This window comes from Siniperca chuatsi, linkage group LG15, assembly GCF_020085105.1.
Source record: "Siniperca chuatsi isolate FFG_IHB_CAS linkage group LG15, ASM2008510v1, whole genome shotgun sequence".
NCBI classification, from domain to species: Eukaryota; Metazoa; Chordata; class Actinopteri; order Centrarchiformes; family Sinipercidae; genus Siniperca; species Siniperca chuatsi.
Genome location: NC_058056.1, coordinates 9,936,052 through 9,954,457, shown reverse-complemented (window position 1 = coordinate 9,954,457; position 18,406 = coordinate 9,936,052). Strand labels below are relative to the sequence as shown.

At 41.3% G+C, this 18,406-nt stretch overlaps 1 protein-coding gene and 1 long non-coding RNA gene across 5 annotated transcripts in view; one reads left to right on the top strand and one right to left on the bottom strand.

Annotated features, from left to right (window-relative positions):
• The window catches only part of fndc5a (fibronectin type III domain containing 5a), a 38,428-nt gene extending 22,067 nt beyond the window's left edge, over positions 1-16,361 (bottom strand). Inside the window, exons 1-2 of one of the 4 annotated variants that reach the window (XM_044166871.1) lie at positions 14,440-14,934; positions 13,766-14,330 (exon numbers count right to left, since the gene is read on the bottom strand). In XM_044166871.1, coding sequence (XP_044022806.1) covers positions 13,766-13,922 — 157 coding nt within the window. In that variant the 5' untranslated portion in view covers positions 13,923-14,330; positions 14,440-14,934. Of the gene's footprint in view, positions 1-13,765; positions 14,935-14,956 lie in introns of those variants that run through there. The other 3 variants (XR_006374589.1, XM_044166873.1, XM_044166872.1) reach the window with 3 other exon arrangements.
• Positions 16,362-16,835: 474 nt separating this feature from the next.
• Positions 16,836-18,056, top strand: LOC122861694. The gene is made up of 3 exons (XR_006374553.1): positions 16,836-17,307; positions 17,474-17,570; positions 17,824-18,056. It is a non-coding gene; the product is annotated as an uncharacterized LOC122861694 (long non-coding RNA).
• Positions 18,057-18,406: the final 350 nt, after the last annotated feature.

Sequence of the window (18,406 nt, the reverse complement as noted above, 5' to 3'; positions counted from 1 at the left end):
ACTAACAGCTTTCACACCAGCCCAAATGAACTGAACAAAATGGGCAAACACACCAGAACAGCATCGTGCAGGTTAGGTGTGAAAGCACCCTTGGTCCCAAGTGTGGGTCAAGCTCAAAATACACAGGTAATTCCACATGATGTTGATTTCACATAATTAAACTCGATAGCGTCTCTTGTTAGACCCTCCCTGCCTGGTAAATGCCCATGTCTTTAAACTCCATGCGCCCAGTTTGTAACACAGGCTCTCTGTTATAAACTTACTATCCAAGCCCAATCTGAGATAACCCTTACCACGTCACCATGTTATTAACTCAGGCTGCACAATCAGCCAAAAAAGACATTACAAGTGTTTTCACAGGCTGAGTAGAGCTCCTCGTGACTAGTTAACTGATCTGCATTTGTACAATTGGTGGACGGCCTCTTCAAAGGGCAAGAACAGACTGTAAAGATAGAGACGACAAAGAAAGTAACGACTGAAAAAAATGAAAGGGGAAGCTGATATTGACTTTTAACATGACGTCTGTTGACGACATGAATAGAAAAGAAAATGTTGTCTTCCAGATGTGACAATAGAATCAGTCTGGTGTCACTCTACCCCTCTTTCTTCTCAATAATCGCCTGACTTATAAGGCTCTACTTGTGAAGCTCTGTACCTCACACCTCATGTCTCTTAAATCCTATAATTTTGCAGAGAGCTTTTAGCTTTTAATAAAGCCTCTAAATTTCTGATCTTGGTGAGAGTACTTTTTCTTTGCTCTGGCTGCTGCAAAGCCCTTTGAAATTAGAAATTCTTTTCCCTTTGGATGATCTTAAAATAATGACATGTTATTGTAACTTGGTTTGTTTAATTGTAGTAGAGTTTAGCATTTCTTTTGTTCCATTGTATATATTGCTGACTGCTTGTTGTAATGTGAAAATTAATCATTGTGTTTTTAAGTCTCTCCTGGAAAACAGGCTTTGATCTCTCTGAGACGCCCAGATTAAATATGAGACAAGTAAGATGTAAAATGATTACATATAGATTGCAGGAGATTGCAACAAGGTGGGGAGTGGTGTTAAAAAAAACAACAACAGGCCCTTGTTATTTCTCCTTAGCCTTCTGAAAAACAAAGTTAAGCCATCTCTTTGAGTGTCCTCACGTCCCACAGCTTCTGGTCACTTTTTGTCTGTCTTTGTCCATCTCCTCTCCCCCGTATGATTGCGCTACACTGAGGGACAACGAGAGGGGACGTTGGCTGTGACTGCGGGCCTTAAATATCCACGTGACATGACAGTCAGCTCTAATGAAACACCAGACAGATGTCTTCCTAAACTCTCTCTCATCGTTGTGGCACACAGTCTGCCTCACCCTGAGAGAGGGGGGTGACTTTGAGCCATGACGGATGTCCCTGGCGTGTGTGTGTGTGTGTGTCTTAAGCCCAATGATGATCAGAGTGACAGCTAGTTGTCTATCCCATGCTGAGGAGTGTGAAGGGTGACAGCACCTTAATATCCCTGTTCATTAGAGAACTCACTGGGAGGGAGTACGTGTGTGCATGTGTGTGTGAAATTGTATGCAGTCAAGGAGAGGAAGCTGAGCTGCTGTTTCACAACACAGACATGTTGTGAACACACACACACACACACACACACGCACGCACGCACGCACACACACACACACACACACACACACACACAGTGTACAGTCCTAGTCCATAAAGCCTATCATTATTTAATGAACGTTCTCCTCATCTCTCTGTCGGCCTCAGAAAGACAGGATCCCTCCTCCCACACCTCCTGCTGCCATCCCTCCCTCCTGACCCCTTACTCTGAATCTCTTTTCAGTGTGTTCTGTGTGCATACGCTTCCCAAAACTGTAAAGTGCAGTTCACTGCTTTTAAGGTAGTGAATTTCTGAGTGGATTTATAGATGGGGAAATATTGCAGGTAACATGGGCTGTCGTAAGGTGGAGATCATAGAGTGCTACGAATTGTTTTTTGTTTGTTTTTCATTTTACCAAATAATTCTACTTTTTTTTTTTTAAATGCTGATGCTGAAGTTTCGTAAATGGCCTTTTTTTTTCTTTCCAACAATTGTCTTGTATAAGAGACCGCATTTACGCCTGGTATTAACAAGCCATCTGTTTCTGGCATGTTAATGCAAGATGTAAATGCAGGCAGAATGCATTGCATGCAATCAGTTCAGGGCAAGATTGAACTGTGGGTCCTCATCTCTTTGCATCGTGTATGTCTGCTTTTGCCTTTAAATAATCATCAGGTAGAGAGCATTCAGCAACTACTGCCTCCACTGTGGATATAAGTACATTTTTGAATGTGCAGTCTATGGGGGCAACCCGTTCTGCTCCCTGGAATGCTGATGAGTTAGCATGTAGGTTTGTAAACTAATTTGAAAACTGCCTGTTAGCTACAGCATATTCCACTGTTATCTGGCATTTTGGAGGCAGGCACAGGCCTCGGGTGTTTGTTGCTTCCTGTTCCATTCTTTGAATCCCTTTGGGGATCGCTGTGTTGCTAGTAATTCATGTTAGCAACTTAAACCACTTTAGCTCGTTTCACAGCTAATAGTAAGTAAACAGTCACTTTGTATGGAAGGTGTCTAACCAGCAGGTGGGAGTGAATATCAAAGCGGTGTGCATTTGAAGGAACACTTTGGTAGAGGGAAGAAATAAAACTTTGTACTGCAGCCATAACGGCTAGAAAGCGCGAGGCCACGGATGAATTAGCGGCAATAAATTAGCACATGTTGATTAGCGATGTCTCGCGCCGCAGCTAATGACAGCACTGGGGGAATTATAATTGCTTGCCGCTTGTTCCTCCTGCTAACATGTTATTGAGTCTCAGAGCTGTGCGAGCTGCGGTTGCGCTGCGTTCTCTCGGGGTTAGCATACATACAGCTGGGGTAGGGACGTCAGCTCCCCCTCATTCATAGTTAATGTGCCATGATAGAGCCATCAGGATTTTGTGCTGATCTGGAGTTCGCCCTTGCATGTGTCAGAGGAGACCTTGGCACGTGGTGTCGTCCTTGTGGATACACATACACACCCCCAAACACATACCTATACACACACTCATACACACACCCACGCACACACTCATACTCATACACAGAAGTTAGGAGGATCACAGGATGACACTCTGGAGGCAAACACAAGGAGTTAGTGTGTCTCGTTTATAAGCTAAAGCATCTGGTGAATAATTTAGAAATGCTAGCTAACGCATGTGTTCGCACTGGAGTCACACAGTAACGCTGTGTCATGTTTTATAATTGACTGCCCATAATGCCTTTTTCATTAGAGACCTTCTACTGTTTCACAGCTGGTCCACCTCTTTTTGCTCCGGCTGCTTGAAATGTTACATAAACCACAAAAAGGAGCTCTCCTATGGAAATCCTCTTTTCTTCCTCTTGGTCCCGCCATTTGTTTCATACAACTGCCAGAGCTTTTGGATCTGTATTCACCACCTCCTTTGTCAGAGGAAATCCACCTCATACGTTTCCTGCATTTCTTCCTCTATTCATCTTTGTGACTGTAATAGCCACTTGGTGCTAAACCTCCCCCTTACACACACACACCCGCACAGTCTATCTGTTCTTGTCTCTCTTCCTTTTCATCGCTGTCTGTCTCTCCAACGCTCCCTCACTGTGTTTTTGTACAGCTACTGCACCGGGGCTTTTTGGCAGCTCCTCCATAGCCTGTGTGTAAAGCTCTCTAGCCTGTAACTGACACTTCAATGGGAATCTGGGTGCAGAGAGGAGATGGTGGGTGAAAAGGGGAGCCTAGCTGTGACTCACTCATGTACCATTCTGCTATTGATTAGCCTCATGCTACTCACACACTGGCTGCTGATCAGCATGGTTTACAATGTAGGCTAATGTGCAGCTTATAAATGGAAGAATTGGTTTGAGGCTAGATTAATGTCCACCTTTAGATTTTAATTTTGAATTAATTTAGGATGTCTTCCTTTAACAGCCACAGAGTGCCTGTTTTTGTGTGTGTAGGAGGCTTTACTCATGGCCATAGCCAGCTGACCTATTTCCTAAATATTTTATATATATATAAATCGTTGCATGTGCAACTCAGTATGGTCCTGTCATGCTATTCAGGGGGCTGTAACCTACGTAAAACGCAACACTTACTACAAGATCAGTCAACGCTGTGTTTGAATACAGGTTGCACTTTCAAAGCACATGTATATAATATGGATGATACAAATCCTCTTAGATAATTTAGGTACAATATAGAATGGCCATAGTGCTCTGGTTATATTACATATTATATTGGTCAATTCCATGAACGATAGGCCTGGCCATAGCCTTCCATAGACAGTGTTCCACCTGACGTACACACTCAAAACAAGTAACTACGAGTTACACCACAGGAACAGAAGCAGCAAATGTGTTCAAGATCTGAGCTCACAAACGATTAACCTATATGCTCTTAAAACGTGACATGCCCAAACTTTTGCGCACAGAGCTCAGGCTGTACGTGTGTTTTCTGCATGTGCATGTTGAAACAGAGCCTGTGCATTTTCTGTGGTCCATTCTGCCTCTGCACACAGCAGCCCAGCGCAGTCAAATAATCACACCTAAGAGCCTTTTTGTCCCTTTGTAGAGAAATGAGTTATTTACTCATAGGAAATGAAATTTCCAACCCCGCTGGCCATGAGAATGCTGAGGTGGGGAGGGTGGGATTGCAAAACAGAATCTTTCTCCTGTTCTTTCCATCAGATAGACACATACACACACACACTTTTCTCAAGTAAATGTCAAAAGGCAGGGTATGAAAATCAATGCAGCATTGTGTGCAGAGAGAATACAAGCCAGCTAATTCAAAAAGGCAAAGGAGTGCCGTGAGGCTGATTATTTTACAAGCCCCCCCCCCCCGAGATTCATTTAAGTTTATGAATGTGTTCACTTCAGACTTATACACAGCTGGTAGAGTAACACCTACAGTAGCTGCCTGGGAGGATTGGTGTCACAGGCAGTTGGAGGGGTAGAGCGTGAATAATACTCTCTCTCACATTCCTTCATGTTTCACTCTCTCCTTTTGCCACTAGAATTTTCTCTGTCTCTCTCCGGCAATGTCTTTCTCTCTTCTGGCTCTAATGTTAGCACTCTCTCCCTTTTGCATACATCCATTTGCTTTCTCTCTATCCATCACTACCCTTCATATCTGTGTCTCTCTCTAGCAAGTGTTCCCCTTAGAAAAACCAAGCGGCAACCTTTCGGGCTGAAAAATGAAGCCAAAAACTGCAGTTCCTCAAATGGCCACTTGAGGCTGGCTCCAAAAGCAAGTCAATCCCCATAGACCACCATGCCCAACTTTAAAGCAGAAATAAACATGTCTACAGCCTGGTACAAAAAACAGTTTTGGTCTCTATAGCTACTTTCCCACTTCATGACAACTGTGAGGGGGGAACTAACCTGTTTAAATTATATTAAGGCTTAAAGTTATGCATAATTTAAGGATGTGGCTGCTTTGAGTGACAGCTGGGTGCCCTATCAGGTGGTTCAGCAACCAGGCTTCATTCGACCCGCCTCAGCTCCACCTCTTTGCCCATTTTTGGATTGGCCGCAGTCAGGTACTGGCGATGGCCGGAGCCACCAGGAGCGGCCCACTTTGCGCTTCACAACGGCTCTTCAGAAACCTTTGGGTGACTTCACGGACACTACGTCCATGTACATGCTGTGTGACTACTGGCCCCTGACTGAGGATTGAGGCCCCTCACACAAACCAGACTTGCCACTCCACGCACAAGGTCGATCGTGGGAAACTGAATGACATACACCTTAACGTATGTATGCATCTGTCAACATGGTCACATTTACACAAGCACTGAAAATGCATTCCATTATCTGTGTCAGACACAAGTTCTGCAACAGGACACAAAACTTTTGTAAGAGAAGACAAATGAGCAAAAGTGTGTGTGTGAGTGTGTAGTGCAGGTAACCTCCTAGGGGGCCCACCTGTGCTGCAGACTGCTCAGATGTAAAACACACCATCTGGACCCCCCACTGATTTGACTGCCCAGTGCCAAATAAAAATAGTATTTTTTATCCTCTGCTGGGCTGCTGAGGAGAATTGGAAGAGGAGTAATCCAGGGGCCTACGCACATATTTTGTAATCTATCATTCCTGAAGACGCGCATTTCCCTTTTTAATTGGAAAACAAGGAAATCATTTATTTCAGAGTGAAATATTTCCTTAATGCCTCGTTTTTGTCCTTGTTTTAGTGCTGAGTCAGTGTCAGTGTCTATTTTGTGTACTTTATGTGACCATCACATAAAATGAATTTTTTTTTTTACCTCTCCCCATACTGTATCTTCACAATATTTATTTATCTTTGGACAAGTCACTTGTGAATGTGTCAAATAATACAGTTTAGTTTAGCTGAATTTCATTAAATACTACAGTGATTTATCAGCCATTAGTATTTTTAGGGAATTAACAGCCAGAACAGCTCTTGGCGAAACCATGTTTGTTTCCCGGATGCCTGCACTCGAGACGTTTCAGTATCTCACGCTAACTGCCTGGGATGATTTTTGTCTTTATTTTTCTCAGTTGCTGCTTTTGTCCACAACATTAACGCTACAAGGACTTTCAAAGGGATGCAGTTGACTGTATATGGCATTCTGGAAGCATTTCTATTTGTAAATGGATGTAATGGTTTACATCCTTGGCATTGATTCCCTCCACCTACACACACGACATGACAGACGTGATACTGTCATACTGGACAGACGACAGAGTGCGTCAGCGAGCTGCAGCTGCCACGTCAGTCTTTTGGCATTGCCATCTCTTTCTCCCACAGGACCAGTGTCCAGATGATCACACCAGTCTGTCCTCTAATGCCTGTTTCATTCCATTTTCGTCAAAAAAAAAAAGACTTATGTAAGAGGACGGGTGACAATTAAAACGTGACAGGGTACAAGAAAGATAAAGGAGAATTATCTTGGCAGTGTTGACACAGCAACAACAGCAAAGCGACGGGGAGGACAGACTTCTCAAACATATATTGTTTCTTTTTTGTCTTCCAGCCCCAATTCTGTGTGCCAGAAATACACCAGCTCTGTCAAGTCAAGCTTATAAATTAGTTCTAGCTTCATCTTTGTATATTGAAGCTTGTTCTGTCTTTACACCAAAAATGCATGTGTGCATGCAGCCAAAAACCAACATAGAGTACCAATATACATATAACCAGCTTTTATTAAATTAAATTAGAAATTTGAAAGCTTTTATTCAAGTTTGAAGAAAAATGTTTTGAAGATATCTTGTCAAAAACTAAATTTAGGACATATATGCATATTAAACAAAAGAATAACTCTGAATTATTTGTCACATCTCATTTATCTTGAAGCCAAATATCAGATTGTGTGAGCTGTATGATTTGGGAGATTTGTGACAGTGATCTTATTTTGTAGATTGGTTCAGTTTTGATATGTTTTAGTTTGCTAACTTTGTCTCAAAACCCTGTAAAAGACGCCAAGATGGACTGTTATACAGAGCATAGTCTGTCAGTGATTTATGAATTTTGTTTTAAACATGAAGGTCAGAAAATCTGATTAATTAATTCATTCATTGTACATTTAGAAAATAAACTTCCCACTGATTCTGTAGTAAAGTAACAAAGAGCTGGCATCACTTTCCTCTAATAATTAAAATAAAGAGTGGGTGAGATGGATTGGTAAATATATGAGATGCAGACCTCCTTACTGTGTTGTCGACTGCAGCCTCGGAACTTAAGTTAACTGTAGTGGTGGCTTGCCAATGCATGTTTTATGTCTTCTTGTAAATTATATGGTAGAAGTAGCACTGTGAAATAAACAAATGCTGTCAGTGAAAGTCACAAAACATACTGTAGTTACATGGAATTGCATTTCCCCGTCAAAAACCCTAAATCTGATGCAACATATTTGTATGAGGAAAATGCAGTGACTATGTGGTGTACTGTAACTATACTGTAATAAGTTCCTGAAAAAAAGTGCAGTAAACTGCTTTTAAAAAATGTACAAACAGCAAACATGCTAATAATTACAAACAGCTAATTGTGCTCAAACAATTGACTAGAGGGAAACTAATAAAATCACATCCACACACAATTCTGCATCCCCTACGACTCTTGCATGCACACACACACACACACACACACACACACACACACACACACACACATCCCATCCTTTCCGTGCCCTGTTAAAGAGCCTATTCAGAGTAACAGTAATGATTCAGCTCTCCAATCAGGAGGCTGCCCCAGATACCCAGCAGGTCTAAAGGACACACATTTGAATAAAATGAGGGTAGCAGTGTTGCATTTAGAGGACTAAAGATACACCAAAAAGACACTCTGCCGCTGTATAATTAGTTCATTTAATGTTTACGGTAAAACTAACCACATCATTGTTTCAGTGTCGGACCATGAACATGAGCCCTGCACACTGTCTGCTTCTCCTCTGACTCTGATGATGGACTTTGTTCAGTGGTGATCACTCATCTAATTTCATGCACGTGACAAAACTGCTGTCTGGAAACAATAACATCAGAGCCCCGAAGGCTGTGAAAAAAGAATAATGCAGTATGTCGTGTCTGCCAAACAGTCCTTAAAGCATAAACAAATATTTGTAATGTGCATTTGAGAAACTGCTATGTTTGTGACCAAAAGCACAGAGAATCTTATGAAACCACATTAATTATGATTTTGATTTTGATTTCTGCACCTCTCTGACTGATTGGATGTCGGCTCAGGGATATTCACAGTCCAAGTCTGTTTGTCGATTGATGGTAATTTGGTGTGAGAGAGGAGAAGATGGGTAGCTTTTGCAAACTTTGGCTCTCACAGCTGAGGCCTCTAACTCCTCTCTATGGATGCTAGATGGCTTAGCACTTGACACATAATATATTGCACTCACAGAGAATGTATCACCTGGCTGCCTAACTTTTCCTAGATTTTTTGGTTTACAGCATAAAAAATAACCTTTAAGCTCTTGAAAGACTCAGCTTTCGTCACTCATTATTATAAGCGTCGCTCAAACAAAGAGAAGAGCCTGGAGCCTGTGCACTGCTTGCATCACTGTTCAATTCGTTGATTGATTCATTGATTTTCTTTTTTTCTTTCTTTCTCCAAACTGTTAGGGACCGGGGAAAATTGCCTGTGAGGATTTATGTCCTCATTTATGATGAATGTGTTAGAGAGTCAATTTACATTTTAAATGGAAACATTACCTTTCCTTTCCCAGGATCAGCCGACTGTTTATGAGTCACTATAAACACTGACACAGTAAAGACGTCACCTTAGTGTAAGTTTTATGGTGCAGTAGCGCACCCACTCACTCCTGCCAGTCCTCCAATCCTCCTCGACATTGATTTGGCCTGGTTTTCCTGGTGCAGGTGTCTGACTAAGTCTTAAAATAAACTGGGAGACAAATACTTGAATTGAGTTGAGTTGTGAATCCAAAACTAATGCAGTTACAGTTCAGTCTGCAAGTTTCTGAAGTGGTCACATTTGGACTCACTGAGGTTCATAATTTATTCTCGAGCTTGAAAACAGCTGTTGACAAAACACTCTCACTTTGAGGTCCATTTAATAATAATAATAATAAACTTTATTTATATAGTTTAATATATAATGTATATAAGTTTATTTTATTATTTCTTATCAAAAAGATAAAATACAATAGAACATTAATAATAAAATCTAAATAAATAAAATGAAACAAAATAAAAATAAAAATCACACAGAGATTAAAGCTCTTAAAAAAAGAATGTTTTAAGAGGAGATTTAAAAGCAGTGATAGATTTAGTAAACCTAATCCCAACAGATATGTCATTCCCGAGTTTGGGGGCCCGGACTGCGAAAGTCAGATAGCCCTTAGTCACCAGTCGGGCTCAAGGAACAACCAGAAAGCCAATCAGAGGGCCACTGTTCTCCTGCTGCTTATATGCTGCCTTAGGGTCAGCATATAAATCAATGTGAAGATGAATGGGAAGCCAATGCAGGGAGGCCAGAATTGGAGTTATATCATCTTGTTTTCTTGAACCGGTCATAATCCTAGCAGCAGCATTTTGAACCAATTGAAGGTGCTAGAGGGAAGCCTGAGTAATGCCTGTGAGAGGGCTTTACAGAAAACTAGACGGGAAAAAATAAAGGCATGGACAGTCATGTGTAAATCCTCAAAGGATAAGAAGGATCTGATTTTTGAAATGAACTTAAGTTGAAAGAAGCATGACTGAACAACCTTCTTTACTTGGTCATCAAAACACCAAAATTTCTCGCAGTTGGCTTAATGTTTTGTAATAGGGCAGGTTATCGGACTGAAAGAATTGGGTGTGGCAAACAAGATCATTTCCATTTTTGTCATTCAGTTTGTGGAAGCTTTGAGAAGTCCAACAATTGATTTCAGAAAGGCGGTAAGTTGGGTTAGGCTGCGATGATTAGTCGATTTTAACGGGACATATAACTTGGCATAATGGTACTGTACATTATCATTATTAATGACCTGACCCAAAGGCAGCATATAAATGGAGAACAGTAACAGACCCAAGATTGACCCTTGAGGAACGCCATGAGTGAAATGGGAAACAGATGATGGGGAATTTCCAACAATAACAGAAAAGGTTCTATTAGACAGATAGGAGCGTAATAAGTTGAGAGCATACCCTTTTAGACCAACCCAAGTTTCAAGATGCTGTAGAAGGATGGAATGGTCTACTGTATCAAAGGCTGCACTCAAGTCTAGCAGAATGGAGCTTTATCTGCAGAAAGGAGTGTCATTTGTCACCTTAATTAAGGCTGTCTCAGTACTGTGTAGAGCTCTGAAACCAGACTGATAGTTATCGAAAATGCTGTAAACAGTCATATAAGTTGGTGGTGGTGGTGGGGGGACGACACATATAGGACACACGTTTCTGAAACAATCAGAATCAGAATCAGAAATACTTTATTGATCCCCAAGGGGAAACTCTTTTGTTACAGCAACAGGGAGCATGCACGTTGGCGCATGCGCACTAACTGATCCGAGTCCTAATCTCCACCTTTTTAACAAAATAATTCAAGTAAGTTCCTTCGCTGTCTGGGCTAAGCTCAGTAATAGAGGTGGAGGAACAGCTCACAACAGAATCAATAACCTTAAATAAGACTTTGGAGTTATCAGAGTTTCTGGAAATCAAACTGGAGAAATAGGCAGATCTTGCCTCTTTAACAGCAGTCTGATAGTTGACCATGTGACTTCTCAGGATGTCAAGGGAGACTTGTAACCTATTAGCCTTCCATATTTGTTCAGTTTTCCTGCATTGTCTCTTGAGGGCTGTAAGGTGGATCAATGTAGATTCTACATTTTGTATCTTTTACTGATAAAATAATTAACATTTTCTCCTCATGGTCTCTGTGTCATGAAATAAGCTCTGTGAGGAACTCTTCCCCAAACATCCTGTCTTCACGTTCTTTCGGGTCATAAAACCGACCCCCACCAGGACTCAAAGAGGACACCAATAAAAGTTGTCAATGGGCCAATTTATGACCCTCAATAACCCTCAGGATGATATCTTTCTGGACTTCATCAATAACCCATAAAGGCACAAGCAACAAAAGAAGACAATTTTGCAATTCAGAGTCAAATGTACATTAATTGATATACCATGATAAATTAATGTTATAGGCAGAATGTGAAGTTTTATTTCAACATGCTGATTTTGATGCAGGAACTGAACGAACCAGAACCAGCCACACTTCATCTGCACCCCTTCCCATCAGGGTGCATTTATGATGGCTCGGGGGTTTGTTCTTCCCCCTTCTTCTGCATGCCTCTCAGAGACAAAGAAAAGACATTCCTGTGAAGAATATGGACATAACACTGACCTGTACTGATTTTATTTTACTTTCTCGTTCTTTGTTTTCTGTAACTTACTTTCAGTTATTTTACATATTCGTTCCTTATTTTACCTCTTGCTACCTGATTCCAGGTTAATTTCCTCACAAAGCCCTATCTCTTGACTTATCAAGAGATAGAATTTAACTACATGTTAATGGTGGAGAATGTTAATTAAATTGCTAAACTACAGGGCCAGAGTGTGCTCATTGAGCCATGAAGAAGGATTATGCTTTTTCTCTCTGATTCTGAGAGGAGCAATACGGTCAAGGATTGAGAGACAGATATTGTTGAAAGAATTAGCCAAGGCATCGGGCACTGTTGTTGCATAAGAGAGCTTGAGGTTAATGTCATGGAGAAAGCTTCACAGAATTTACTTGCAGAATCAACATGAACATGTGACAGGACAGCGTCACAAGGCTTACCAGTGGGATGACATAAAGGAACATTAAGGACTTCTCGACCATCTGAAAAAAGGGACTGGAGCACACAAATTGATTTGCAGTCTTTACTGTAATAGTGCAAACAGACCAACGTTTTGACACTATGGGGTCTTTATCAATACAATACAATGTACAACTGTCATTGGACAGGATTTTAAATCAGGATGGGAGAAGCCTTTTTTACCATGTTTGCTTAAAAGTTGAGGTTCAAAGTTGCAGATGAAGATCATTTGATATGAACTAAAGCTCCAGGGCAGGTACTAAATGGACCTTAAGGTGAGGTTGTTGTGAACATTTAAGCACATCGCAAAAACCAGTGATCAAATGATGACCTGAAGTTTCTTGTTCTTTGTATTCTGAGCTGAATCAAGGTTTTCTATCTAATAAATGCTTGATAACATAATATAACATAGATACCCTCCCCTTGAATGATTTCTACATGTGTATAGACACTGAATAAATGCTTTATAACGCACTGTAAGGCCTCATTCATATGTGCAATCTTACATCATTATGTATGATTATTGCTCTGTTATACTCTATTATCAAGTATTCGTTAACTGTATTCATCAGTTATGGATATTTCATCAGAGGAGTTACAAATACATGAATAAACACTTAAAAATGTATATAACAAAGCAATCTAAGATGTGTGTTATAGTATGTTATGAACCATTCATGAAGCGTTATATACTGCTCATAAATGTTAAGTAATGAAAAACCTAAAGGTGCAGAAAATGTTTGTAAGTCTTAAAAATATAAAAACAAAACATGAAGACTACCTTGCATTTTTAAAAATAAAATGTGTGTGTGTGTGTGTGTGTGTGTGCAAGAGAGAAGAGCAGCACAGTGATCCCTCAGTCCCTCCGTCAGATTTTGGATAAAAATGTCTAGTAATGATCAGCAGTCAACAAATAATCTTACAATATTTTGGTTTTCACACTGACTCAGGTCAACATTGAGCTCGTAAATGTGTGTGCAGCAGCTTATAGTACCTGCCTGAAATGAGATTCAAAAGGTCAGCTTGGCTCACACAAACATACACACTGCTTTGCTTTTTTTGTTTTAAGAGACAGACAATAACATAGTTTGTTACAGGTCAGTTTGGCCCCACTAACATTAATGAATCCACATGACAACTGTCTGATTGTGACTCAATGTAGATTTCTCAGATGTGAATTGTTCAAACCACGAATTTTAACCCTTCGTATTTGTTTCATTAGATGACAGCACAGAAATGCCTGCAAACACCGTCAGCCTTTCCACAGACTACGCAACGTCTCGCAACAATACCGGTTAAAATCTAAAGCCTCCACAACACGGCTCCATGTAAGACAGCAGCGTTTCACACACTGCAATCCCTCCATGGTTCGTTTAATTAGGCAATAAAATAGCACTGTGCGAGCTGCTGCTCCAAAATCCATGGAAACATCCCTCTAATTGCACATAAACATAAACTTACCCGCTGTGACTCGAGAGACGCAGAGACAGCTGAGGACGAGCAGGAAAAATCTCTCCATCTTTCTAACGCTGGGACGACGTGCGCTCCCATTTACTCTGGCCGGAGGAGCTGTGTTAACCGCCGAACTGGTGTGCTGGTGTGTTGTGCTGCTCGGCATTCACGGTCAGTTCATGCGTGTCGTCTCGACTGGAAAAGGGACAACGACGGATCTGTCGGCCGCTTTTCAGCACCTCGGACAGCAACACCTCCGCTCATTCAACAGCCTCGACTGTCCCCGAGCCACCGGCAACCAGCGACCAGCAACTGGCAACCGGCGACCAGCCAGTGAGCATTATTATCGACTGATCTCGAGCCTGGAGCCGCTCGTTCGCGTCATCGGTCCTCCAACTGTGCTCCACAAAAACCCTCCCCGATCTGCTGCTGCTGCTGCTGCTGGAGGTGATGCTCAGCGCCGCTCGGCTGCTGCAGACAGAGTGAAACGTGCTGGCTTTGTATATGAGGGCCTGGACTGTCCCTGCCTGCCACACCGACTCCTTATTTAAGGCTTCGCAGTGAGAGAGGGAGGCTGCAAGACAGTCAAGACAACCTGGCTAAATAATCCATAAAAATAAAAGTCACTATATGTCGAAAAAACTGGAATATAAAAGGAAACTTTGAGGGTTTTCTATACTTACAGGCCACTGTTCTCTATTGTTCTAATAGTTATGGCCTGCTTTTAGTTTAGCAGCCTTTGCCCATTTTCTTCTCCATCCCGCATATTTCACATTATAAACGCAGAGACCAGCCATCAAACACTAACAGCTGTAATAATTTCATATGCTGACTTCTTCCATGTCTCCAGAAGCGAGCGACGAACCCGTCTGATCAAACTTGTCACCAAAAGCCATCTCCTTTGATCGAGCATGGCTACTTTCTCTCTCTCATCCTCCTGTTTTACTTGCCCACTCGGTGAGCCAGTACTCTGAATTACTGCTGCCCACTCATCGATTAAATATGCATGCAGTGGCCCACGCAAACAGTCGCCGGTGGAAAGATAAAGTCTCTGCTTTGAACTGCTTTTTTCCACTTCCAAAACAAACACGCCTCTTGACTTTAGCGCGGGGTTGCCCCCCCCCCATTGTTTCACAAGCACCGAGAGCGCATGATGAAGCGAGTAGTGGATAAGTGGTGGATAAAGTCTGCATACAGTACCTGATGGTTTCCCTGCAGCGCGCGGTGGACTTGAAGCTTTCTGGGATATATGTGTGTGTGTGTGTGTGTGTGTGTGTGTGGGGGTGTAAGTCCTGAGTCAGGAGACCGGCACTGTCTCCTAGCTGTGTCCCCAAGAAGTGTTTTCTTCACCCCGCTGTGCACCTCGATTCACAGCTGCCTCTGACGTGCTTCAGAGGAACACTGTTGGTGGTGGTGCTGGTGGTGGTGGTGCTGGTGGAGGGGTTATTGTGCTGTTCTGCATGCTTCACTCTCCTGTAGGCTACTGCTCTCTCCCGCCATCTGTGTGTGTGTGTGTGTGTGTAAGTGAGAGGGAGAGTAAGAGAGTTTGCATTGACACAGAAAGAGATGCACTGTACCAAACACCTCTATCATCACCATAATGTGTCCATGAGCAGCAGCGGTGGAGGAAGTATCCACATCCTTTACTTGCGGTCAAGTTGTAACAGGCTGATGTAAAAATACTACAAGCAATATATAAAGACAAAAACACGCTTCAGCTGTTTGTGATCTGCATGATCAAGAGTCAGTCTACTCCTAGAGTGGACCAATCAGTGCAGAGCTGGATAACACTGAATAATACACCCTTATAAGGAATATCAGACAGAGACAAAATAGAAAAAAACACATAGTAAAAATGTATTGTAACAGAACATGTTGAGTCTGTGACATCAGAAATATTAAACAAAATGTATTACGTGAATCGTGTAAATTATCCAAAAAGGTGACAATTATCATAGAAACTACTACATAGAAAAGAAAAGTAAATTGCAAAAACAGAAAAAGACAATGATAATACGTTACTTGCCCAAAAATGGGTTGAATGGCAAACATTAGTGCAAACTAGCAATAGGCCACAATCTGTATTAATACCCACAATGAGGAAGTAGCGAGGAAACAAAAACAAAACAAAGGAAGTAAATATGGGATGCAGACATTCACTCCAGGGAGTTCTTCTGAGAACAGTCTCACATAACCCTGAGTTTTGAAGAATCGTCCAGTATTGATGTTCTTGTATAGCGATGGGGTTACAGCATAACGACAAAACTGTAGTGCACACGGCCTACTTCTCACAGCTCCCCCTACACCACATCTCTGACCTCTTCATCTCTGCCACTCTTCTCCTACACTGAGTGACCCACAGGATGTTGGTATGTGTGTGTGAAAGAGGAGGTCAGAATATGATAACACACACTAAGCTCTTTTTGGATGATCCCTAAAATTTGGTATTTAAATGATAGATGTTGGGGATGTCTGGGAAAACTATTCTCAGATTAACTAAAGAATTTAGTGCGCATGTGCCAACGTACATGCTGCTTGTTGCCGTTGCTCCGTCTCGTCGTCTTACTTTTTCCAACTTTTAGCTTTCCTTTGACCTCCACAGGCAGGAATGACTTCTTGACTCTTTAACTCCTCCCTCTAAGTGTCAGTCTGTATGAACCTAAGTCACTAAACTGGACATTGGATCATTAACATCACTGCAATACTTGAAATAATTGTAATATTCTCTGTTTATTACTCTAGTGCAATATACTCTGTTTTCAGTTTAATTTATTGATATTTATTCATACTTCTATTACTGCTGTGCAATATCCACCGTCTCATAATCATCTTAATAAGCTACACTTAACTTGACAGTACTCATTATTGCACTATTACTTATTACTTATATTATTATATTGTATTATACCGAACATACTTATCAACCTCTAAATCCACTTTGGTACTTACACTTATTTTAGCTTTTATCCTTATATCCACTTTGTACTTAATTTATCTTAGCTGTATTATAACATATTATATTTTGATTTGCTTAGTACTCTGTTCCTGTGTGCAGACAGGATAGTGAGCAGCTGTAACGAAAGAGTTTCCCCTCAGGGAAATATTTCTGATTCTGATTCTGAAATATATATATCTTGTGCGACATGCAAGATATGTCCAAATCTGAGTAATCTGTTAAAAGAGGTGTAACGTGTTCGCGCCACCACTCCCCATGGTCGCTGCTTCTCTAACCCAAACCTAGAACTGGTTTGGCCATCCTTTGTCCACTCTCTTCCTCTTCCTCTCATCTCTTCCGCTTTTATGCTCGGAACTCTTGGCTTCATGCCATGCTGCCTTTTCTCCTGAACTGAACTGAAGGACTGGAGATGGGTTTGTCTGGTCAAACGAACCAGGCCGCCCCAAAACAAAACCATCTACAGCAGAGACCCAGAGTCTCTCTCTCCTCTCCTGTATGATCCCGACCCCTTCAGCTCACCCCTCCACAGGCTGCAGCCCCATCGGACTAGTTTTTAGTGATGTCACCGTGTTCACAGATCTCAGCCATTAACGTGGTGAGTAAATTGCTAACGCAACTGTTAGAGGCGATTGACAAAGTTACAAAAATAAGTTATACCAATAAGTTAGTAGTTAGGTAAGTTAAGTACCAAGCAGATACTCTGAGTTACTGAAAGATGATTATTGTTTCTTATTCCCACTTGACTGACTTTGTCTTTCTAGGGATGATTTCACTGGGTTGATAAAACTGGACACATGACGTTCAGCAGATGGGGCAACTGTTTTTTCAGGGAGCACTGTGTAGAGATGACATATCTGGGTAAGTTATCAAGAAATGGCTCTGGAGGAGAGTAAGGGATGAAGAATTATTATTGGAGTGACTTTTTTTTTCTTTACATAAAGAAAATCTCTGTCCTCACATAAAATGTGTTGTTTCTGTAGACAGCCTCCTAATTAACGAGGTTATTCTGTCAGGATGCTGGCATGTTTAATAAACCAGTGGATGATGCGGACAGAGTCAGTGTTAAAATTTATGTAGCTCATAATGATGTTTTCTGTTGTGTGTTTTCTAGTGTGGGGATGAAAGATGCTCAGCCAGGAGGCCCTCTGTGTGTAGAAAATGCGATCATCATCAATGATGTTTGCTTGCTGCGGTTGGGCCTGTTTCATGTAAACTACTGCAAACATGCAACAAATATTAAGCATTAGCAAAAAAAAAAGCTAATGCATAATACTTCAATTTCTTCCCACAGCAAACTCAAGCTTCTAAATGTACTGCAATTAAAGTTCAGCATCAGCAAACACGTCCATGGTTCTTGTTTTATTTCTGTGTATTCAGCTAATATGATTGTTGTAGAGGTACTCAGAATCGATCTAGCCATTTGTACTAATGTCATCACTTCAGTACAAAACACAAACTATTTAAATATCAAACCGTTAAGACATAATGAAGGCTGAAACTATTACATATTTTACAAATGATGAGTGTTGAAGAGTTTTCTGTGTGGATCTAGTGTAGTTTTAGTTTTTTTCCCCTCCAAAATACAGTTTTCTGGCTGTCCATTCATAAATTTGCATTCATGAATATGATCCTTGACTAACTGTAAAATTAAAATATAAGACCCTTCAGTGATATGGTGTTAATGCCAGAATGAG